Below are 25,322 nucleotides of genomic sequence, written 5' to 3' on the forward strand. Positions count from 1 at the left end.
TTAGAGAGATTGAAACCAAAACATGATTAGAGTTCTTTAAATTTTCTAGTGCTAAATGATGGAATTGTGATTTTACAGATGTTAAACTTGGTTCATTAAGCTCAAAAAATCTAATATGTGACTCTTCCTATGGCTACTTAGAATATTCATATATGGGTAAATTAAGAGCAAGCAACTTTCCTTACCTGTAAAATGTTTTATGAATTTGTCTTTTAGACTGGAATCTCTTGGAAAAATTTCTGAGGAAAGAAGAAAACAAATATATTTATGTAGTATGAATTAAAGTAAAAACACTAATATTATGATATGACAAGAAATCTTCTGTAAAGAGCAACAGTAATGATTTTTTGATCCCTTCCAATCACTGACATTTTGTGATTCTGTGATAACTTCTCAAATTAATCCAAGTGCTTTTGCACTCCTTTCTTTTTCTTACCTTTTTTTTTTTTTTTTTTTTTTTTGTCTGAACAGCATTATGAAATGTTTTATTTAATTCACAGCAGAATATTAAATAGCCATCCTACGACACGCTCTATCATATTTCTGGTCAACCATTTCTGTACATCATAGAACTTAGTTGATCTGTACATTCAGAAAGCCCATAAATAATACAAAATATGGTATCATGTAATGACAATTGTTTGAATATATGAACAAATTATGCAAAATACCTACATACAAACAGAATACCATACACTGGGTATTGGAATAATAAATACCTTTGGATAAAAGTTTCCTACAGATCAACTGTGACACATACAGTTATTTTTATAACTGTACTCAGACCTTTTATGCAGATATTTTTATCACCATTATTAATCAAAAAAAAGTACTCCCTCTCCTGTGAAAAATACTGTGTATTTTAAAATAGCCCCTTTTCATATATGGCACTTTTTCCAAAAAGTAAAATAGGAAGTACGTGTCTCAGAACAGCCAAATGAATCAAAAAGAACAGAAACATGACCTAACAAATAAGTTCACTCACTAGCATTTTTTTTGCAATGAGACGTTGCCTCTAACTTACAGCAGAAACTATTGTTGCAAATAAATATTCTTGAAATTAGTACATTTCTTCCAACTCTTGTACATATTCCACTGAAAAACTGTATGAAACACTGTTCAGTAGTTGTACTTATTACCACAGACAAACTACATGTCAACTACATGTCATATTAGATTCAAAAGAAATGCTTTACTTAGCACTAATGAATGAATTGATTATGTCTCAACCTTAGGACCTGAAGTTAAGCATATTTATAGTGAATATTTATAGTGAATTTCCTTGCCATTTATGTAAGTTCTCCTTCAAACTATAGGAAGATATTAATTATCTGCCAAAACAAATTCTTACCACTGCCTTTAAAGCAGTTTCCCAGAGATTACGAGTGTAGTTTTAGGCTGGGGTTTTAAGCTAAAATGCTAAAGTACCACTGCAACTCAGCAAGATGAGGGCACGTTATTTACTTAACATTCCTTGAAAATCTCAGTTTTAAATGACATAAATTTTTGTTTCCTTACTTCAAATGAAATATCAACCTTTCTAATTTTAAACATAGAATTTTACTGACATGAAACATCAGGAACCTCAAAATTGTACTCAGAATGAAGCATAAGAAAATACAATAGTGAAACCATCTGGATGAGTTTTTAACAGGATGCCTCTAGTAGACCAATAAAAAGGAACAGCCGAACCCTGGTGAAGGGCTAAAAGCAGGCCACTTCTGGCTCTGACAAACAGCATTTAAAAGCCAGGCTCTTTCAAAGTCTATAGAATTTGTTCTGAGAACAGTAACCACCTTTTGCCCTATAAAATCCTTTAGTAATAAAATCTATAGTACAACCAGGACAGAAGATGTCCTTCTATATCAAAGATGACAGAATGCCAAAACCCCACCCTTCAGTACTCAGGCAGCAAAACAGGATAAAAGATATGATGCTGTGAAAAGAATCTCAGCATTTCAGACATACACAGCAGCTGTAGCTGAGGGTGAAGGCTGCAGGGTCTGCTTCCTACAAGCAATTTCTTTTTGCTCGGGTTTTCTCCATCCCAGTCAGAAAACTAGGTCAGTCATGTGTGGTGCAGGGGCTGGACAACTCTGCCTGCCTGCTGCAGCTGCCAACCCTCCGGGCAATCATCCTTTCAACATGTGCCCACGCCTCAGCTTTCTTCAAGCGTTCATTTTCTTCTCATATGGTACAATACATTTGCTTGCTGAAATGCAATTGGTGAGACCCTAGCCCTCCACAAAGACAACCCAAGTTCATTTGTATAAAAAACACAGGCAGTACAGGTCAATGGAACACTTCTACTCGCTCTAATGGCATGGGCAGCTCTGCCTGAACTATCAATTGCCAGACACAAGCACAATAATTTTTCTTGTCTTTCAGCAGCATATGAGGACCTCAGCACTGCTTATGACCAGAAAAACTATTTCTTCCATATTTATTTTCTACTTTTTTTTCATCAAACGTGTAATAAAACAAGATAGATTAGCAATGTATCCCTGAAATCAAAACACAGTGAAGTGACACTGGGCAAAAATACAAAAGAAACAGGAAAATCAAAGAAACCCACATGAGCAGGAAATACTGAGTAGAGACAGTTTATTCAATCCATTCAATCCATGCCTCAAAATCATCCTACACAAGCTAAAATACAGCCACTATATGTACTATAGGAGAGAGCATTGGATTGTTGGTTTTTTTTTATCAGCTGGGGGATTCTTTAGACTCATTCTTGCGCCTAAACTTACAAAACTTGCACTGCTCTCCAGAGACAGTACATCTAAGGTAAAATGTGTTTGTGCTATTGACCATAGGCTCATCACTATAATCCCAAATTATAACCATAAATGATCTTAATTCAAGGATTTCATTTCTACTTACATTAGGACTTTCATGTATGTCTGCAGATGATTACTGATCTTGGGCATAATGCTGCTCATCCTACATTCCTTCCACAGAGAGCAGTGAACATGGACAACTATTAATTGTGCTAGTACATATCTGCTGCTAAAATATAAAGAATATAAAAATACATAATGAAAGTTTAGGGAAGTTACAAATGTAGGGGATTCTCCAGCTTCACACAGAGACTGGTTAACTTCATAATACAATTTCAGCCATAAACAATCCCTACTGTTAATTTTCTTCATCTGAGTTGTGATACAGAAAGACTTGGGGCTTCAGGTAGAAGTTGTGGATGTGGATGTGCCAGAGTTTTATCCCATGCTGAGATGAAAAGCCTGTTTGAGAGCAAACAAGCTCTGAGCTAAGCAGTAAGCAACAGCTGCTCCAGATCTCCACTGTACCCACAATTTTGTCATAAACTTTCCAAAGTTGATTTAAACTACTGTTGTAAAGCTAATGCACTTGTTGTTCAGCACCTGGTAACTGAGACGAATATCTAATTTTTCAATAATTTGGGCGTGCAGAGAGGTAGACTAAATAAATCAGAATTCTAGGCTAGGGCATGTGCTCAGCCTGCAGTAGAAACATAGCTGCATCTCCTTAGCTGAGAATTTCCACTTTTCTTAGTTCTGTGCATTACGATAGCAAAGCCGTGAAAACAGGTGCTGATTTTTGTCCTGTGTTTGCATTGTCTCCAGCACTATGTAGCCATAATCACGGCTGGAAAATTCATGTCCTGCTTTAGTATAAATAACAAGAAGACACATGCTCAAAGCACTGAATTAGTCCAAATCCACACAACACAGCTTGTTGACCGCTCCATATCCTCATTTCCTGAGGTGATACCACCTTGGCAGAAAAAAAATCGAGACATAAATAATGTCCCCAACAGGCAGCAGCCTTTGCTTATTTTAACTTATTCAGGGAAGTTGTTTAAATCAGCCGTCAAAAATTAGTTCTTCTCACGTTAGCAGTCTACCAGGGTGCCCTACAATGTCTCACTTCAGGCTGAACTCTAGGAAAACATAGAAAATGAGTAGTATCAGGTCTCGGCTGTTTTAGTTCATCTCTCTTCATTTGATCTTTAAGGACCCTTCAGCTCAAGCCTTTCTAGAATTCTATAATTCAATGGCTGTCCCTTAACTCATATATGTAAGAAAAAGAAAACTTCATCAAGAACCATGATCTTAACTTTTTGTAAGAAAACCCATGCATTTAAAATAAATAAATAAATAAATGCGCATTTTTTTCAACTTCTGAAAAAAAAAACAAAAAAATTAATGAACATTAAAGCATTTCTGGAAAACTTCTCCAAGGCAAGTGATCCAGGAAAATGCATGTGTTTCCAAGGGAATACGACATTAGTTAACACTATCCCTTCGTCTGCTACCTAAACTGTATTTGTCAGATTTAAATGCTAAAGATGCTAAAGTACTCTCCATAGCACACTTCAATTAGAGTATTTAAAGCCTGGCACTTTTAGCCAGGCTTAGTAATTTTCCATTTTTCAGAATATCCATTGTTAACTCAGACTATCCACTGTTATAGATAGCATGTCACATGTTGGAATAACAGGCCTTCCTGAAACTTACATTGTTCTGCACTTCAAGGAGTCACTTATTAATAGAGTCAGCTAGGCAGTTCAAAAACAAGCTCGTAGAAACTTGCTTGCAAATAAACACAATTCAAGATATGATCAACAGAAATGGTAATGTATCTTAATATATCATATGATGATCCTGATCTGTTTTACATTGATACTGGTAAATCCATTTTGAGTCAATATATGTTCTGTTCATTCTTCAGAAACAGGGAAGGATTCAGGAATTACCTCTCCTTCTTTCCTTCTTGCATACTTGCAGCAATGCCAAGATGCTTTTACTTCATGGAAAAATATAATGTATGATGATAAAAGTGATAGTGATCTTTCAAATGGAAATTCATAAAGGAACTGGTTAGGTGTCAGAAGAATTAATAGAGATGAAAATAGACAGAAACAAGAGGAAAATGTCCCAGTGAAGAGACATATTTAAAAGATGAATGAACGGAACATTGCAATGCCAAGATGAAAGTATTCGTCAGCATGATAGCAATATCTCTTAAAAATAAATGATACCTCTACAAAAGCAGTTCTTAAAAGCAAATACATAAGAAAGCAAAATTAAGATATTCTTTACTCCTTAATTTAACTCTGTAATGATTTCTGCAAATTGTAGGAAGGAATATACAGCTTCGATAAAATAATTAAAAAAAAAAAAAAAATTTAAAAGTCTTGCTCCAGATCAGCAAGTAATATAGAAAAGACTACAAACTTAAGGCATCCTGGTGAGGAAAAGAGAAAAGTAACATTCCATCTGCTAAGAGCATTTTGTGGTGCTGAGTAAACTGTAGTTATCCGACTACAGTCAGTGTCACATGTAGCAAAACATCCTGTGAATAAATGGGACACCTAGAGATTGTGATTCAAGTATTCCTCTAGACAGAGACACCACCCTGGGCTGCTGCCACAAACAGTCAATCCCATTTCCTCACTAAGGCACTTGCCATACCACAGTTTCATAGTGCGTTGGAGAACGGCTCCTAACTGATGTTAAGAAGAGTCCAATTAATTAATACATACTGCTTGCTTTAGTACCCTGACCAATTGAAAAGCCTCAGTTTCCTACTTTTATTCATTCTTAAGCTTTGGCTGTGATCAACCTGATTAAAACTTTTATTGTTAGGTCTAGGTAGGACAAAATTCTTTTCTACAAAATTGGAGATGTCCAGCAGCTTTGACTATAATGCAAACAGGGTTTACAATGCTGTTATTCCATTGCAATTGGAATGGTATCACTTTTTGTTCTGAAAAAAAAAAGCCATATTAATATAGATTTTAAAGTTTCTGTGGATTATCAGGTGGTGTCTGATACATTAGAGAAACAGAATACATATTTCATTGCTGAAAGCACGAGATGTTTGAACTTCCTGCCAAGGGACAATCGGGTCTGTCCAAAAGTAATCCACACACTTAGGACAAATGTGTGCTTGTGTTACAACTCATGAACTGATGTTTTAATGTGTTTTCTATTGTACTTTCCAATAGGGAGGAAAGAGTAAACACTGCTTTATGCAACAGAGAGCAAATCCTTTCATCACTAACAACCATGAACCTTTAAACATTTTCTAATTATTTGTATTAGAAATAACTGCCATATAAGAAAATATCTACTTAGACAAGGTAATTTAGTCATTCTTTAGTCTCTTCATCTGCGATTTCTATCATATGAACTATACTTTTGCTTTGGTTTTTTCAAGTTTGCATAATTGAAAGCTTTATAATAATTTCTAATTACCTCAGTAATTTGTTTGTTAACACACCCAAACATTCACACTGCTTTCCTCCAAGAGATTTGCAGTTTGCTCCTGTGGACAAGGGAAAATAATCTATTTCTGTACTCAATATTCCAGGACATCACCATGTTACTACTTCTGTTAAATAACACACACATTTCCCACTTACTGAATACTTTTATTTTGAGACTTTGATGTGTACATACTAAGTTCCATAGAGCATAGATGGAAAATGAGTCAATGATCCAGACAGATGCATTCCTTTCCCTATGTAATACCACTGTTTGAAATTCAAAACTTTACAGATGTTTCCAAGTGCTGTGTAATGAAGATTACAGTAAATTAGCAAAGATTTCTAGCATTTTATATCCTTGTCTGCTCCAGCAGGTGAAAAATGACCTGCTATCTTAGTATTTGCTGGGGAAAAAAAGACTGAGATAAACAGAACATTACTTGGTTTCACGTAGATGAGAGCGTCTGCTCAAGAGAAAATCCTGAATTAATCTACAACTGCATACCACTGCCATCTACTGAATGTAGAGTATGCTGAATGTACTCACACATACCTTTCTGCTCTGAAGGAAGCAGAGTTTACTAGGATTCCGAATAATTCATATCTCAAGGGAGTCTTTTCAATTCTCACAATACAAACTCTGGTCTAGAGCTTAAGGGTTGCAATTAAGAATTCATAATTAATGACTAGGTCAATTTATCTTCTAGTTCAAGAGTAGACATAAACAGTATTCTACTCTCTTTAGATTAATCTGCTGTCCGTGAAACCTTTGTTTAGTACTTTGACATTATTTGTAGGGAATATTTGGAATGCACTCTGTGATATTTAATTGTACCTCATTAGTTAAGTACTAAAATGCTAGTTCCGCTTTCAAGCTTATTTACATGTGCAAGTTTGAGTCTATGCTTCTAAACTTAAACTGGTGACTGAAAGTTTACTTTCCCTGATGTTCATTCCAGTAATATTTTTTTGATGTGAGCATGGCAAAATATACTCAATTTACATGCTGAGTAATTGGTATCTTTTCACATGCTCCCAATTTTAGTTATGAATAAAATATCTGGTGTTACAAATTTAAAATGAAGTCTTTATTCTGTAACATTCTTTAGGAACTTGAGTGATGAAGTGGGCTGTGACATCCATCAGTTTAAAAGTACAATGACTGTAAAGTGAAAATTGAACAGGACCTGCTTTCATTATGGCTGATCCAGTCTGCTATGTCAGTCACTGCTGGCAAGAGCACTACATTAAAAGAAATCAGTATATAAATGTGCTAAAGGTGGGCATAAAAAGAAAAAATGGCTTCTAAAGTCTCAGTCAGGCATTTATTCATTATTTCTACTTTTTTCCCCTCTCTTCCCTGTGTCAGTCCACCACACATAAAGCCAGACACTCATTCCAGAGACTCCACTCAGCAACATCACCTATTTCTTGCCCACTCTGGTAAGCATTATCTGTATCAGTAGTTCCCCTAAATCCAGAGGAATTAATATTCATGAGGAGTCTATAGGAGAGTAACTGCATCTATTTAGTCCTACCAAAATTACAGTATTATGAATACTAAGCATTCAAAAAACAAACAAACACAACACGAAGGATTCCACAAATGATTTCTTTACACAGATCGTATAAACAAATAAGAACAACTTCTTCAAAGCATAGTAAATTCAACTCTCAGTCACAGCTGCATAGTCTTCCTCACTCATCAACACCTCCTTAATGAAATTGCAAGGGAATAATGAAGCTGTTTTGGACCTACAGGTTTTTTTCAGCTTTGTTATCATTGAGAATGTCTGGCAGATACCAAGAAAACACATGCCTAACTTTAGACACTGGATTTAATTCTGTTGAATGTATTATGTTTAGCAATGCTCTTTATAGAAGAGTACAGAAGGTTCTGTACATTTTATAACATAATATCAATAGTATCACACACAAAAAAGAACGGCTAACGTGACTTAGGATTTCAAGGAAAAATGGATATTTATTTTTCTCTGATAAGCAAGAAAAGTCTTGCATTAGGTAGGAACATTCTAGTTCTTTAAAACGCTGATGAACAAGAGTCTAGGAGGTGTTGCCTGAAGTGGCAGATGGCTGTGTTTAATAAATCCAGTAGGATCCAGCCATATGATTCTAAGTGAGAAACTTGCATGAATTCAACAGATAACTACCTCATCTACGTCCTGCTTCACATTATCCCCATTAAGCAATGGCCTATGATGTTTAAGAGAGCAGAATATTTTCAAGAGTCCCCTCTGCTAAAACTCCTATAGAGCTTTTCATTATGAAATGCTAAGTATTACATGAAGACTGCGTAAGCTTGTAAACATATGATGATAATGGATATGGTGCTCAAGAACATTATTTAGTGAAACACTGTTAGAGTTAGGCTAGAATGGTTAGGTTGTGGTTGCACTTGATGATCTTTGGGATCTTTTCCAACCTGAGCATCTCTATGATTCTATGATTCTATGATTCTATGAGCCATGCAAAACACATTCATCTATGCCAAGAAGAAATACATTTTTTGCTATAGTGTTTTCTTGTTAACTCCTTCATTCTTTGTTTATTCCCAAATCATTAAATGGGATTAGTTCTCAAATTAATTCAGAACATAGCTCCTTACATGCTTCTACACAAAGCAAATTCACAAGTACTCTTCTCCTGTTTAATCTATTTTTTTAATCTATTTTGTTTAATCATATTTTTTATGAAAAGAATGTCCACTATCTAGCTCCTTTTTAGATCTTTCAAATTGTAAAATACTACTGTTTTCATGAACGATAACTAAATTTTGGTGCACATAAAAAATAGATATCTTTCAAATAGCCTGCATTTATCAAATTTTTCTTTCCAAAATACCAGAAGCATAATTCTACCAACCACTGCTGTCTCAAATGGCATACGTGCTCATTTGCATGAGAAAATGCACCTCATTCTTTGACTATGAGGGAAAATAAAAATTTTATGTTTTCTTCACTGCTGCCATTACCTCTCCATTCACCTGTGGTAGAAAGAAAACAAAAGCAAAGACTGTGCTCTTTTTTAGGAAATCAAGAACTTTAGACTCATAGCCCTCGTACATCCCTACTGGCTCTCACAGGCCACAGTGAAAGCAGTGCCCTGGTCAACACTCCTGTACTATTATAGCTAGTTTCAGGTACACTTGACAGTACAGATCTCTCAAGCACAATCTGTGGGACACCTGAGTTCTTTCATACAAGTAAAAGGAGTTGAAGGTGATACAAAGTCCTCTGAGACAAACTTTTCTGTCTGCCTTTTTTGTGCCTCAGGTAAAAATAGTCTGGCAAGAGAAACTTTCATAAAATCAAAATGGTAAGAGCAAACAAAACAAATACATGTACATTTTACTTAAGTTTGTTTCTTTTCATTTTATGATGATTCTACCTGGGAAGCATATGTAAGTTCTTTCTCTTGTAATCCAACTTTCTGACTTGAATTTGCAGGAATATCTTTGAGTCACCACAACTGCTCATGTTTTCTGAGTTTCTTTCACCCTGTGACACACATCATGGTAGCATACAAAAAATGAAAGCTCTTGTGATAGGAACACACATCCAGAAGTAAGGGAAACAGGAATGGAAACATCTGGTTTTCATATTGAATCATTTATAGCACCTACACAGGATACAAGGGACAGGAAATGGGCATCTACCTAGGATTCCTGTCTTCACCTATACCTACATCACTTCTTCAGAGACTGGGTGGGAAAGCTATTTTTTGGTAAGTTCCTCCAAAAATCTGAGCAGTAGAAAAGCTTTCAGCCATGGGAAGATGATAAAGACTTCATATTCAGGGGAAGAATCCAGATATCTTTTATCTGCACTATTACCTGCCCATGCTTTACTCATCCATTGCATTTTGCTTCATTGTACTCCCTTTGGTCTCCTTGCTTTGGCTGGTCTCCACCAAGCTGTGAGTGGGAGCAGGGAGTGACAGGAATAGTTAGCAGCAATCGTTGCTATGAAGACAACTATCGGCATGAACAGTAATTCCAGGGAGGCCTTCCTACCTCAGCAGAGCAATGACTATTTACAGCCTGAAAGAGGTTGCCAGCCTCCAGTTCAACACCCTCTTAAGGGCAACAGATTATCCCTAGAGTTGGCTCCTCTGAGCCTGGGCACTGAGCTGTGGGAAGGACATAACCTGAGGCTGAAGGAAACTAACTCACCCAAGCTGCAGAAGCAGCATTTAATCACATCTAAAGGGCTGGGATAGGCATACAGGGGATGGGGAGGAGAGTTTTACCTGCTGTAAACTGGATTTTCAATACTGATAGTACTTTGTTCCTCTTCTCTTTGATCCACCCCTGCTTTGATTTTCCTTTGCTTAACTTACCATTTGTGAAGAGAAAATAATTGCTCATTAAGTGTCCAGAAAATATACTCAGAAAGAGAAATCATGCTAGATATAAGATTGAACTAACAGTATTACTTTAATTATTATTACCGTCATGAGCTTGGACATTATGAACATTGCCTGGCCAGGAGACAGAGGTGGTTGCCAGCCCCCTCCCCATTGCCACCCTCTGTTGCCTTCTGAGGCGTGAACACAGAGATCAGCAGTAAAAGGTTTCCCTGAATCCAAATATCTCCACCAGCATTTTCCAAGTATGTCCAGAAATATGACACTAAGTAATGTCTTTTTACTCCATTTATTATGTCATCAGTTACTCACTGTACCAACATTCATTTATCTGTCCAGAATTTGCAGAAATATATGTCAGCCTGCAATTTGGCTTTAGATCTTTCAAGATACTTTTCTGTCTGTCACCTGTCTAACCAATATTTCCCTGTCAGTAGAGCTACAAGAATGCGCTTAACCAGGTAACAGCTACATGCTACTTTCTTCCAAAAACAGTTGCACATGTGAAGACTTCTCCCAAAATCTTTCACTTCTTCCTGAATGTAATTATCAGATGAGATTGTGATTAAATGTGATTATCAGATGAGTCCATTTAATTTAATTTTTATTATAGTTAAATGAGTCTTTCAACTTCTCATCTTTCTTCTGATTCCTTACTCTCTCCTGCAAAGCCTCCATAATTAAACACATTTTTTCTCTACTTCATAGAAAATTTTAAAATGCTGAAATGCTTTGAGTTCGAACACAGGTGTAATTCTGATAGTCAGAGCTTCAATCTGAGAATGCATTAAAATAGACATATGTCTCAGTGTATGTCTTTGAAATTGCCTTCTATCAGAAACTGATACCTGGATCTGAAATTCCACTTTCCATACTTAGAGGCTTAGAAGCCACTGTCTGCATGTCAAATTTTGAAATAAAAACCAAAAGCAGACAAGGAAATACATTCTACTTAAAGTCTTAGCTTTTGTTTATAGTAATAAAACACAAAGTAGTTGTGCACTAGCAGCTCTCTAGGATTTCTGGCTAATATAAAAATGATTCTAGAAAAGGTCATACTCTCAAGTAACAGTTTTGATGGCTGAAAAACTCTGGAAGGAGAGCATAGCCTGATTCTGTTCTCCTTGATTTCAACAGAAGCAAAAACAGGTCCTCAATCTGTGTGTAATTCACATGATCTACTTAGCTAAACAATTAAGTCACAGCTCTGACATCTGATATTTATTTTAAGTTCTTTGAGCCAGATTCTCCACTCTGAGCTAACCCTTTTTTCTATTCTGGTGGCACAAAGGCCGTAACAACTGTGGATTTTCCCAGCTGGAGATTCTCCCAGCATGAATAAGTCTTTACCTGTCTGGCAAAACCAGCTTTCATGTAATTTCCTACTCCTTTGCACTCTCTGAACCTTAGCCATCTTCTTATGTGAAAGAGTAAGAGGCTTGATTACAACCCTGGTTACCATATTCAAAATACTCTTAGCCTGTATACTCAGCTTTTCAAATTAAAGACAAATTTGTTAATTTTAAGTAATCCAGAATCTTTTGTATCTAACGTATCTCTTTTGAAAAATACCACAGAAGGAGCACAACTGAAGATCCATCCAAAGTGCATCATCAATAAGACGCCTCAGAAGATCAGCATCCCCTTCAGCCAAAATACTGTTGTGTTATTTCTGGGCAGAATCATATTCTAAAATGTGAGGTTCCTTGAATGCTTACAAGATACATTAAATAACCACCTACCACATTTGGCTGGTAGACATGCACTGGCATATAATGGCCCAGCAAAGTAGGCATACAGCTTCATACACTAAGATTTCTGGCCAAGAAAATGTGTCAACTCGGGAGCTAAACAACATCAAAGAGAGCAGTTTTCATAATGCTGTGATCCCTTTTAATTCATTGCTTTCTAATCAGCCACTTTCCAATAATTTATTAAGATTTCAACAATGAGGTTGAAGTGTCAGCATCTCATAAGACTTCAGACAAACAGAATGAAATCATAACAGGATATATTTACCAGGTTAAATATCTTGAACTCAACTATAATTATGTTTATTAGTAATTCTTCAGTAGCTGCGCAGAAAGCATGTTTGTATTAGTTAATCCTTGCCTATGGAGACCTTTATATTTATTTGGCAAAAGAACACTAAGGAGCATGGCTTTCCTTTTCTTTTCTTGTATGTAAATCCCCATTTCTACCAGAAAATGCTGTGGGATCAAGAAGTAAGCCAAATCTGATGTATATGGTTACTTTTCTGCTATTTCAATTAGTGATCACACTAGAAAACAAAACTAGTTTAACAAAAACATATAATTAAAGATTGATTCTGACAAGTTTTATATTTGAAAAATTTAGCAACTACAGTTTGTAGTGCAAGCCCATTGAACTGCAACACAGACACAGACAAGCACCATGTGCATAATTCAAAATTACAATTTTTCTTCTTTTCCTCCCCTGTCAGACGTGCAAACATGGAAAACACATACATAATTATTTTGAAAAGCAAAAGAAAAATCTCAAAACAATTACAGACCTGTTGATGAGTTTAGGCAAACTTTTCCTTTTCCCTAAGAGATCCAAAGAAGCAGGCTGTTATTCCTCAAGTAATTCAAATGGCAAATTGCGTGGTATTATGAAAATCTCATTATTTTTGTGAATACATATTTTGTTCTTTCCAAGAGGAAAGATGTATTATAATGCTAATTGTTCATTAAAATATAAAAAGATAATTCACCAAAAATAATGAGACATATAGATTGATTATTTGAAGCATTAATTTACTGAAGCTATATTTTTACTAGTCAGAGATCTTTTTTCTGTACCAAATAACAACTTCTATTCATTTATCAGCTACTTGAAATCACTTAACTATTAAGGCAGATATTACAGCTGAATCCAGAGACTCCAAATCATATCTGGAAAGTTACTGAAAAGCTCTTGACTGAAGGCAGTATCACTCTCAGAATGAGATACAGAGACTAGATTCTGATAAACGTGAAGAGGAAATTCACTTTCTGCAATTCTGCAAATCTTTAGGCAAGTATTCTCTTTCAGCTACCAAGGCTGCTAATAAATGTAGATTCTAGAATATTTACATAAATTAAACACTAGAACAGCTGCAGTACATCAAAAGGAATACATGAACTAGTTAAATCACTTGAATGAAAGCTGATGACATGTGCTCAACTGCATACAAGTCAAACTCAGAACACAGGCAAACTCTATTGGAGTGAAAGGAAATGCAATTGAGTTTACCAGAGCTTAATCGGGCCTTGGTCTTTCTGAAAGATGAATAGACTCCAAGTTGATTGATATGCAAATGATAATGTTTATTTCAATTTCCTATCCTAATTTTAGAAACATTTCTATTTCTGTCTGAATTAAAACAGGTTCAGAACTATCATAATAGATTAATAACTCACAGATTCTCACTTGTTCTGAATCACTATCTTAAAGGTGTTTCCAGTGAATATACATGCCCAGGCTAAGGTCACCTTACTCTTTATAATTATGCAAGGATAAATCTTAGAAATGACAACTGGCATCTAAATATTTTGAGGGTTAAATATAAATGCAACAAGAACAATGAGCTATTTAGACATTGATATTCAAGGTCTTCCCTTGGAGAAACATAAGCAGGTGTAAAATACAGGCAAACCATACATTGCAGTCGGCCAAAATTTGCTGGATAGAAAGAACTGGCCTTAAGCAAAATTACCACATCCTGGAACTGAGGAAATTTTATGTCTCTCTGGTTTTTAAAACTGTCACTGCATATCTTCTTTCCACTTGAAGCTGACACCAAGCCTAAGCTTCATATCACTAGTATGAACAGCTGCCTACAGTAGCCCACGTGAGGTGTTGTGGGTGAAAGCTCCAGTCACAGGACTGTTTCCAGCATGTAGGTAACAAAGCTGTGGCTATTGTGACTGTGCCAAGACAGAAGAGGCTAGTGCTGGATGGAAGCAAAATTAAAACACCATTCTTAAAATGTATGTTTCTGAGATTTTCCTAAGCATAGCATATAAGAATAAAATTTATTTCCTTGTATGGGTAGGATGTTATGATCACAGAATCACAGAATTGCAGGGTTTGGAATGGACTTCAAAAGATCATTGAGTTCAACTCCTCTGCTAAGGCAGGTACCCTACAACAGGTCACACAGGTAGGCATCCAGACAGGTCTTGAATATCTCCATGGAAGGAGACTGCACAACCTCTCTGGGCAGCCTGTTCCAGTGCTCTGTCACCTTTACTGTAGAGAAGTTCTTTTGCACATTAGTATGGAACTTCCCATGTTCACGTTTTAGGCCACTGCTCCTTGTCCTATCACTATGCACCACAAAGAAAGGCCTAGCCTCATCCATTTGCCTTCCATCTCCCGTTAGATATTTATCAACATTTATCAGATCCCCTTTCAGTGTTCTTTTCCCCAACCTGAACAGACCTAGGTTACTCAGTCTTTTTCATGTAAGTGTCCATGGATATGAACAGTCTTGCATGTGATTTAAAAAACAAAACAAAAATAAAAATAAAAATAAACACACACATATTGTCAATTATTGAAATTTTAACAGCAAATGAGAAGCATCTCATGTTAGACATGCTATGTCATTAAAAGACAATGAAGAAGTAGTTACTTTATCATAGTTACAGCAGTAACATCACAGCTATTTCCTTAGCTATTTTAATCCAACAGGATTTAACGTTTTTGTTAGTCTTGTGCTGCCACATGTACTGATGAGCACACATTTCTTAACACTTCATTTCAAAGGTTTTTTCTCCTGAAGCACATATATCTTGTTATCAGAAACAATAAGGTTATGGAAAAAAATGTATCTAACTGGTTTCCAGTAAGATTTTGCTTTTGCTCGTCACCTATATATTACACAGCCAGGTAGAAAGGAAAACATAATTTAAGCAAGGCCTTTACTAAATTTTTTGTCACATTGCCCCTAAAATTGTGTAGATCTGCAAGGAACATTATGATAATTGCTTTAGTAATGCAAAATTAAACATGTTTATTTTCAACCCACAGATTCCAAACTGTATCGGAAAAGCACATGTCCTAAAATACAATCTAACCAACTTAACTTGAATTGATCTAAGAGATCAACATAAGAGATCTTGAAAGATCTAAGAGACTTATAATAAATAATCCAAAAGTGTTTTCATATTTTTGCATGCAAAGTTGTGCTCTTCTTTTTATTACTTCACCACTTTAATTGTATTTTAAAAACAAAGCATTAATTTTATAAAGCAACCATAATTTGTAACACTAAACAGTATTTTCCGTTGGTGTTAAAGTTGGTATTAAACAAATACATTTTTAGGCACTCTTGAGTAAAGACAGCAGAGCAATTGAGGATTTTTTGCCCAGTAGACATAATAAAATATAGGATAATATAAAAATGGCCACTAATCAATGAAATGCTTGGATCCTTCATGTGTTAAATGTTGTTTATAGCCTAGAGATAAAGAATTGCACCCTCAAATGTAATCAATATTCAATCAATCCTCTGTCTAGAGCAACTGCTTTCCACTTGACCGACATTAAAAATGCTCCAAAATACAAATGAAATAGCCTGTAGGACTTACACTGAAATAGTAAGCTCTAATTCACAAGTAAAAAAATGAAGTATGCATCCTTAAATTGAACAGAAATGCCTAACCATCAGTTGAAGCTAACAGTGATTATCTGCTCTTTTGCCAGCAAAATGCTTTCCACTATTGCATCTTCTGATTTCTTCTCATTTTTGAGATTCATATTCTCCTCGACAGAGTTAAGATTCACTTGTAGTCTCATGGGCAGTGAGTGCATGCTAGCTACTGAATCTTCAACACTAAAAGAACAATTTTCCCAGAAAACTGGGTTTCTACCAATTAAAAAAAATCTTGTTCTGTTTAATACTGTTTATGTCTGCGTACATTCCAAACTGTTATAATCTTTTCTAACAGTCTGCTTTAATGTTCTCCCTCATATTCAAAACCAAATATAAGCGATGAATTGACAAAAAATGTTATTCTTCTGTACAGAATGCTTTTACCAAAAGCAAAGATATTTATTATGGACATTAAAGTGCACTAATTTATTGTGTTTAAAAAACAAATTTTACAAAAGGCTACCTGGGAAAAAACACATATATTTATTCATATTTAAGGTGTTACCTTTTAAACTATCGTGGTTTAATAATAGAAACCACTGAAAATTTTGATTCTCTAGACAGCTGGCGTAGCACAGGCAATGAGGAGACATTCTCTCTTGCCTCCCAAAGTACTTTCTGGTCACTAAGAGAGATCTTCAAAAATGATCTCAAAGCTGGCAGTGACACTACAGATTAGAAATGGAATCAGCCTCCCTTTTCTTTCTGCAACTTACAAGTGGCTATCCATCCTACATAGAAACTGTACACGTAAGCATACATGCCTATATATATGGATGTATATACATTTAATATGTTTGCACTTCTCAACTTTTTAATTTTTTCTCCATGTTTACACACGTATTTAAAAATTAAAATAATCTTCAGAATTGAGGGAGTGTATTTTCAAGGCAAAAAGATATCTACTAGACAATAAATGTCTCGCAAACCTGTACATTTCTGTACTACCATTGTTACACTTCAGAGCCTTCAGTAAATTAACACCTGAAATAACATACTAGGAAAGCACTGAGACCTGCTGTTCTTTTTAATTCTTTTTTATGATAATCAGAACTTCATGTCTACAAGAAAGAAAAAAAAGAAGAAATATTTCAAATCTTCAGTTTGTTCATAGGCACAGTGCCAAGGTAGACTAATTCAAAATGCATGCCATAGTTCCTGGATTACAGACAGTCATGCATTTGGATCTACTTTGAAGTGAAACCTCTGTTTTATTTGTTGTTCACTGCCCCACACATTGAAGGAGCCCTGGTGTACTTCAAATCTGGTGTACTTCAAATCTGGTGTAATTTCCTGAGAATCTGCCATTTTTCTGGGGCTAGAATTGAACATATTAGTAAAATATCTCTCATATTAGCAATTATGTCTCTTGTCATGATAAATACAAGGTATTTCTTTTCAAATACAAAATTGGACTAAAATGAAAAGCAGAAGAAATCCCCCTAATGAATAAAAAAGTTATTGTTGGTTTTTTTTGTGCATAACAGCTGAGCAAAAAAAAATCTTTTTAATATGCGAAGATCATCTCTTTTCCCTTGTTGTGGTATACTGCCACAGGCTGACCTGTCTACTGCAATTCCACAAGGTTTCTCCCCTCAGATGCCAGCATAGCATACGTCCATGCATTGAGACCCTTGGTTTGCATTATGCATAATAGAAATAAGAACAGAGGCCCCTAAAAATTAATATAAACATTTCATTTTAAGGACTGTTCTGATGGATCCCTTGTACTTTTAAATCCAAAGAGTATACTAATTACACTGCAGTAGCAAATAGCTTTGTTATTGCTCACTCATAAGTTATCAGGGTCGGTCCATGGGCTCAACATTCCCTACCATGGTAATGAAGATCTCTGGCTTATCCTAGATTTCAGATCTGTTCCATTCAGTGGCCTAGCTCCATTGGCTGGTAATTGCACTTGCCAAAATTGCTATTTAGCATCACTATTACAAGGCATCATGCACAGTACATCTAGGAACCCAAGCAGACAAGACAAGAAACGTAGCAGCAGAGAAACAAGTCATAAAGACATCATATCCGTGAAGGATCTGGACATAATGACAGATGCAGGCCCTTGAATGGAAGTATACGCTCTGCAGCATTTGGGCTGACTTCAACAAGAAACTACAAAAGCTGGAAGTAGACTAGATACACTAAGATCATTGACCTCTTACAGTTTAAAGAACTAACACAGAAGTAACACATTCCGGAAGGAACAGCTGTGGTAAGTAACAGCTGTCCTGAACAAAAGTCCAGGGTCATTCCATTTAAAATAGTGAAAATGATGAGAAAAGCACGTTACAAATTTGCACTTGTCAGAAATAAAACTTTGGGGTATGGGACTGTACTTTTATGACAGGAAACAGTATATCACGAGTCAAAAAGTGGTGCATATCAAATTGTTTAGGAGAATTTATCATGGAAAATTTGAGAATCATACAATAGCACATGTTGGAAAAGACCTTAAAGATCATCAAGTCCAGATGCAATCTAGCCATCCTACCCTAACTCTAACAACCCACCACTATGGCTGAGATTGAAATACTATCAGCATAATTAATGAAAAGTCATCCTTGACTCCTTCATGAAACACTGTGTAAAAAAAAAAAAAATCTACCCTGACTAATTGCACTTTTGTGGATAGAACTGATACCTTATTTTTGTACCATCCAAGGCAGTAATTAGCAGTGGGATAGTCCTACCAAACTCACTGGGATTGCTCAGATTTTAGAAATACAATATTGAGAAAAACTCACATCCCTTCTTTACCCTGTCTCAGTATCCACTTGCCTGGGCAACATATGTCATCTATGCTGCTCCCAGCACACATGTTAGTGGGCATCCATAGATGTTCTGCTGAGAGGAATTATACCCAGTAATCCATTCAGTTTGCTAATTCTATGAGAATATATTTTCCCCTAACTACTGGATCTCACATATGCAGTCATGATTTACTCACAATTCAGGCCCATCCCAGTAGCAGTAGAGAAAGGTGAACTCCATAACTACTTGGAATATTGGTTATATTAAGCCTCTGAAAGCAGAACATATCTGCCTTGTTCACTTCCAGGAAAGCATATCCACCAACCTTACAGTAAAGAAAATGATTACTATAAGGAGAAAAAAAAAATAAAATTAAATTTTGGTAGTTATAATTTTGGAAAATGTTATTCTTATTAACTCTCATGTTCCTTCTGAAGGGCCAGCTATTTCTTCTAACACGATAAACTTTTAAAAATACACATTAATAGGAATACTTGGAGAAGATAAAGACATCACAAAGAGTCCTGTGTTATTCCATGCCATACATTTTCATTTACTAGGGACAAGGTTTACATTCTTCTGTGGCATCCTTTTTTTAATCCAGACCTGCAACTACACTCACTGAAGTAGTTTAGTCTTAGGCACAGCAGGTCTTGCAGAATTGGAGACTTCCAACTGTAACTGTCTCTGCACTTTCATGAGATTTTTTTAAGTGAGAAAAAGTGGTTTTGATTCAACTGTAAACTAAAACATCAAACATATCTTTCAAATATAACTTGTTATGAAAAATGGTTAAATCAGCATCATGTCATGGCACAATGTGCAGTTTTCTTTCGCTGATGTGTAAGAAATTTTGGCATAAAACTGAATTCTTACGTTTAACCACGGAGTTTAAATAGTTTGAGGGCTAAATTTTCTTTCCAATATGTTATTCTAAATCTGAATTAGATGTGAGGAGGAGGCTAATTTGAACATACTGGTAAACTGAAAGCAGTATTTATCTTCATTCCTTCATGCTTAAAAAATAACTAATCAAAATGTTTTAAAATGTCTTGCTGGTCTGTCAGCGCAAAGACAAATTTCAGTACACTTCCCCTTGTAAGTCTAGATGCTCATTTCTTCATTGACATGGGAAATATGAATGGAAAAAATAGCTAAAGCAGATTTTTTTTTATTACTATTTCCCAAAACATATTTAAACCTAAATATATGGAAGCTATGTAGGTTCTGCGGAAAGTGTTTGGATGAAGGTAACAAAGATAATCACAGGAAAATGGTAAACTATTCTATTTCCCCCAACACGATATTCAAAAATAATTGATGTTGAATCCTCTCTTTGTGAAAAAATATACCTGGGGGAAAAAAAAGCACATCAGAAACTTAGGGATAGTTATGAAAAGAATTGGCCATGGAGAGCTTTCATAACTAGGCTTGAAAACTTTATGAGGCACTTAATAAAATTAAAAAATAATAATAATAATTTTTAAAAAAGTAAAAGTAAAAGAAGCAGAAAATAAGAAAAAACATCTCAAGAATAGAGACTTCACACAAATCAGTATGTTGTGACAGAAAATCCAATCCCACTAGCTATAAGAACTAAGAGGAACAACTTGTATATTCAGTGAAACCCTACTAGAAATCCTAGCAGGTTGAAGATTGCTTTTGGATTAGTTGGAATACATTATTTCTTCTGAATGTAGAAGTTAAGACAGCTGAAGTGATGGGAAAACTGGTGTCTTTATTGCAAGTGTGGGTGCCTTTCATGGCCCTATAAGATACATGATGCAAATCTTCATATGGATGAGAAGTGCACAACAGAAGACACATCTCTGATGCCTAAGAAAAGGGGAAAAAAACTTGGAGAATCATTTCCAGGCAGGAGCCCACAACAGCTCACTGCAGGTTTGAGTGTCCATCCTATTTCAGTGCTGCTATTTCAGTCAAACGTATTTCGATGGCTGCCCATTCTGCCTAGTTCCAGGACCTCCCAACAAACCCCTTGTGAAGCAGTGTGGCTATTATTTCCATGACATAGCTCAATGCCAGAGCCACAAGACAATTTCCTGATCAAGCATCACAGACCAACCAGTCTTGCTTTACATCTTTTCTTACATATCTATAACTGAGAGATACCTGTAGGATGTCTGACAGCGTCTCACCTTTCTGTTTCTAGACTCACTGAAGAAACCCCATGATGTTGCGCTTTTTCATTATGGCCTGAGCCATCACAGCAAGGAGGATGATGTCCTCAATACTTCATCCCCCATCCTATGCTCCAGCCATTTGCATCAAGCTCCACCTGCAATTCACTGGTAGCACACCAGGCCAGCTCTCCTCACTACACGAACAGCTAAGTCCCAGGAATGAAAATACAAGAAGACAGGTGTGTGAAGATGCAGATCAATGAGTTGAATTAGATTATGGTGGGGTTAGGCTAAAGTTGGAGCGAGCCCTCAGAGAAGAACAGGAAGGAAAGCACATTAAACCCTCCTGGCATCCAGCATCCTCAGAAAACAGGAAAACACACAAAAATGGGAGTACTTTTCATTCTATATGCTTGACTGAGCTTGATGCTTTGCATTTCAAATGCAAGAACTAGTTGAGCTGCTCAGTTCTCTTCTATATCAGACAGTGGGGTTTCATCTTCTGCAACAAGTGGAGCTAATCCAAACATATAAATGATCCTAAATGCCTGGCTCAGCATGCAGCTGAATGTAACACCTCTCCTGAGTGGTGGGAAGATGAGCAGTTCTGAGAAGATGACCCTCAGGTCACACCAGCCAGAGCAGAAATCCGCTGCTCCTATGCTGGTGACAGGAGTTACAATGGCTGAAGACTTGTAAGTATAGCCTTTTTGCTGTTTTCTGCTCCCAAAAGCAACACATACCATCACAACAGGTGCTAATATCTATCCTGGCCATTTGACATTCAAAAAAGAAGGAAGAAATATCAAAACATGATCATTTTTAACACTCTAGATTTGTCCTTTCTGGGCTGCGGAAAGCTAGCTTGGTGGCTGGCCACAGAACCGCACCTGCACCAGGGATAAGTGGAGAACTCCTCTTTTTAAGGATGTTCTGCAATTCCACCCCTGTAGCACACAGTGTATTTATTAAAACCAATGATTAATAGGAAGCAAACTTCATTATGTGTATATTATACATGATGAATTCAAGAAAATTCCTCTTCAAAGCTGCATAAATATCTTATGGCTTGTTACAACTATACAGTTAGGAATAAACATCTCAGATGGGGATACCATTGTCCATAATAGGTTTTTTTTTTTTTCCCCTTAGCCACCTGGTATTAGCAACCACTGCTCTCAAGTTTATACTTCTTTCATTCTCTTGAAAGGAAAACATATGCAAGGCATCTCAATTGTGCCTCGAAAAAAGCCTGCTTGCATTTTTTTCCTTGAAAAGTGTACACTGAAGTTTTGCCTGCAGCACATACAGAATTAAGCCTCAGTAAGTAATCACCCATGACAAGTCACATTGAAAATCTGCAACATCTTTTCAGTTAGCATACAGATCTGTGGACAACTGGTTTGGGCTGCCTCTGAAAAAGGAAGGAAATCAGGAATCTTGTGGGGACACTCCAGTATCTTACTACTGGACCACTTGGTACCTTTTTCAGACTGCAATGACTGTACTGTGTGAGTGTCCGCCCTAATATTCAGAAATTCACCTACTGATGTTTGAACTTCTCACACACCATCAGTGTTTTCTGAAATGAGATGCTTAATTTCCATTAAAATGGACCACTGGTCAGAGAAGAGCAATCTAGCAGTTTCAGCCACAAGGGTGCTCTCCAGAGAGGCAGATCGCTAAGAAGCTTTCCCACATCCCTATTTCCCTCCGGTAGGGTCTCTAGCAGGCATCGAGAAAAATATGAGTGCACTACAGCCACGAGACAGCCGTTGTTTCCTTTCTTCTGAGATGCACCATCCTAATTCACACTAATCTCTCCAGGAGCTCAGAAATGTTTTGGGTGGCTTTGCATGAAAAGCTGCTATGGCAGATGGGACCTGTTGGCCAAGCACTGTCTGTGACCAGCACCGGGCAGCTGCGTTTGAACTGTCCCCACTTGTCACGGCCGGGAGGACAGGTCTCTGCCCTACAGAGCATCCTCGGGAGGACAGAACCAGCTCCTGTGCACAGTCTGCATCCACCCGAGAAGGATAGAGAAAGGCATCACGCCCGAGAAAGTTTGTAGGAGTAAGCTGGGATATTTGCCTCTCGGTTCAATCATTTTCCCTCTGTTAAAAACAGGGGTTCACTTCTAACTTTGGAACGGGGTTTCCTGGGAACTGACACCTCTGCAGCGCGGGGAAGTTGGGAGGCACTCAGAGGAGACCGGGAGTCAGCGACAGCTGAAGGCGGTGAAGCCCGAGTGACGCCTCCGTCCCTCGGCCCGGGGATCCCCAAGGTGCAGCTCCCGTGAGGTCAGGCGATCGCACGCTTCCCCACTCCCCCCGCGGTGCCGGTCCAGCACCGGTCCAGCAGGAGCGCGGCGGCGGCGGGACTGACCGCGACGGGTTCTTACCTCCAGCACGGGCGGCGGTGAACAGCCGGGGCGGCGGCGGGGCGGCGGCGGCGGCCGGGGGCGTCCGGGGGGCGGCGGCGGCGATGGGGCGGGGGTCGGGCGGCGGAGCGCCGCCGCTGTAGCGCCGAGAGATCAGCCGGTCCCGCCGCGGCGGGCGGGGCGGCAGCGGGCGGCCGTCGTCGTCCAGGGCTTGCAGGAGGAGGTCGAGGAGCTTTCCCCGCTCGGTTCCCGCGGCGGGCACGTCCCTGCCCTCGGCGCCGGGCGGCGGCGGGGCCGAGGCCAGCAGCAGGAGCACGATGGCGGGCAGCGCCTGGCGCTTCTTCGCCCCTCGCATCTCTGCGGCGCTGGGAGGAGGCAGAGAGCGAAGGCGGTCAGCTCCGGGCCCGGCCCGCACCCCGCCCGCCCGCCCCCCATGCCGCGCCCGCCCGACCCCCGCACGCCAGGGCAGGGGCGGCCCCGCGGGGAGCCGGCAGCGGCGGGGAGCGCAGCTCCGACGTGCGGCCACAGGACGGCCCCGCCGCGTTATAGAGGCGGATTAGGGGAAGGTTATTAGCCCCGCCGCACATAGCGCAGTGCGAGCGATTTGCTCGGCTCTCTTTGCCCCCCGGAGGTCCCGCGCCGGAGGCTGCCGCCGGCCCCGCAGCGGCGGGAGCGCACGGGAGGGCGACTGGACGGAGGCGAGTTCCAAGGGAGTTACATCGGAAAGTGCTGCAAATCGGAGTGTAAAGGCCAAAAGCAGTTACAAGAGGCTGAGGCTTCGGAAGCGGCGCGTAATGCCCCTAAGTAAGCTATTCTAATTATAGCAAACAGTTAGGATTAAGGCGTAGGGAGAAAAAATCAGTTATTTATCAACCGCCTCACAGTTGGCCTCCCCGGCAAATCCCCTCTGGCGAAAGAGTTAACCGGAGCCCGAAGCAGCCGGCTCTCCCCGACGGCCCCGGGCTCTCCCTCGCTCCCTTCGCCGCCGGGGCGCAGGCAGCGTCGGAGAAGAGCAGGGCCCCGGAACAAGGGAGGACCGTCGGGCTGCTCCTTAGAGGCAGCAGCTTACCTTCAAGCGCAGAAAAACCTCGCCGAGCGTCTGCTGGCTGCGAGGAGCCGTCCGTTGCCGTCGGCCGAGAGCCGATGTCCCCGCGGAGGCTCCACCGGGAGCGGAGCGGGGCGCTCGGTGCTGCGCCCGCAGAGGGGCGATGCGCCCGCCAGGGCCATGCGCTTCACTTATATAGTGCGCACCGGCGTGCTCATCCGAGTACTATCGACTTTAGGTGGGTGGCAGCCGGTGGAGACATCTCTGATAATCACTCTTGGGCTCGGAGAAGGTCTCCTCTGACAAACTTCCTCCTCCCCGTTTGTCCCCCGGTGGATGGCAACTGCACGCCGAGTCTGAAGTGGCTCTGATCTGTTTGTGAAATTAGATTTCCCCGAAGACCGGGAAACGCTTACTAATAAAGCTGCCGGCTCAAGAGATTAAAATGTACTTTAACTTAGGGGGATTCCCTTGGGAGTAGAGCAGGACTGCTTTTTTTTACCTTCTTCATACCAAACAAAGAAGCCTCGAGCGAAAACTGTATGAATTTGGGTCTGCTTTGCCGGGAAGCAGTGCTCTGTCTTTGGTGGGTGAATTGTAAAAGTCTGTTTCTCCCAAACAACTTCTTTAATTTTGAACAACGAGACTTAATGAAAAGCTAGCAACAGAATACGCTGACCTGA

General features: G+C 38.7%; 1 protein-coding gene across 1 annotated transcript in view; it reads right to left on the reverse strand.

The window, feature by feature from the left end:
* The window catches only part of ALKAL1 (ALK and LTK ligand 1), a 36,868-nt gene extending 11,840 nt beyond the window's left edge, over positions 1-25,028 (reverse strand). Inside the window, exons 1-3 of the mRNA XM_085219935.1 lie at positions 24,664-25,028; positions 23,616-23,959; positions 186-239 (exon numbers count right to left, since the gene is read on the reverse strand). Of these exons, the coding sequence (XP_085076061.1) occupies positions 186-239; positions 23,616-23,949 (388 nt within the window). The 5' untranslated portion in view covers positions 23,950-23,959; positions 24,664-25,028. The remainder of the gene's footprint in view (positions 1-185; positions 240-23,615; positions 23,960-24,663) is intronic.
* Positions 25,029-25,322: the final 294 nt, after the last annotated feature.

Source organism: Meleagris gallopavo, chromosome 3 (genome assembly GCF_905368555.1).
Source record: "Meleagris gallopavo chromosome 3, MGAL_WU_HG_1.1, whole genome shotgun sequence".
NCBI lineage: Eukaryota > Metazoa > Chordata > Aves > Galliformes > Phasianidae > Meleagris > Meleagris gallopavo.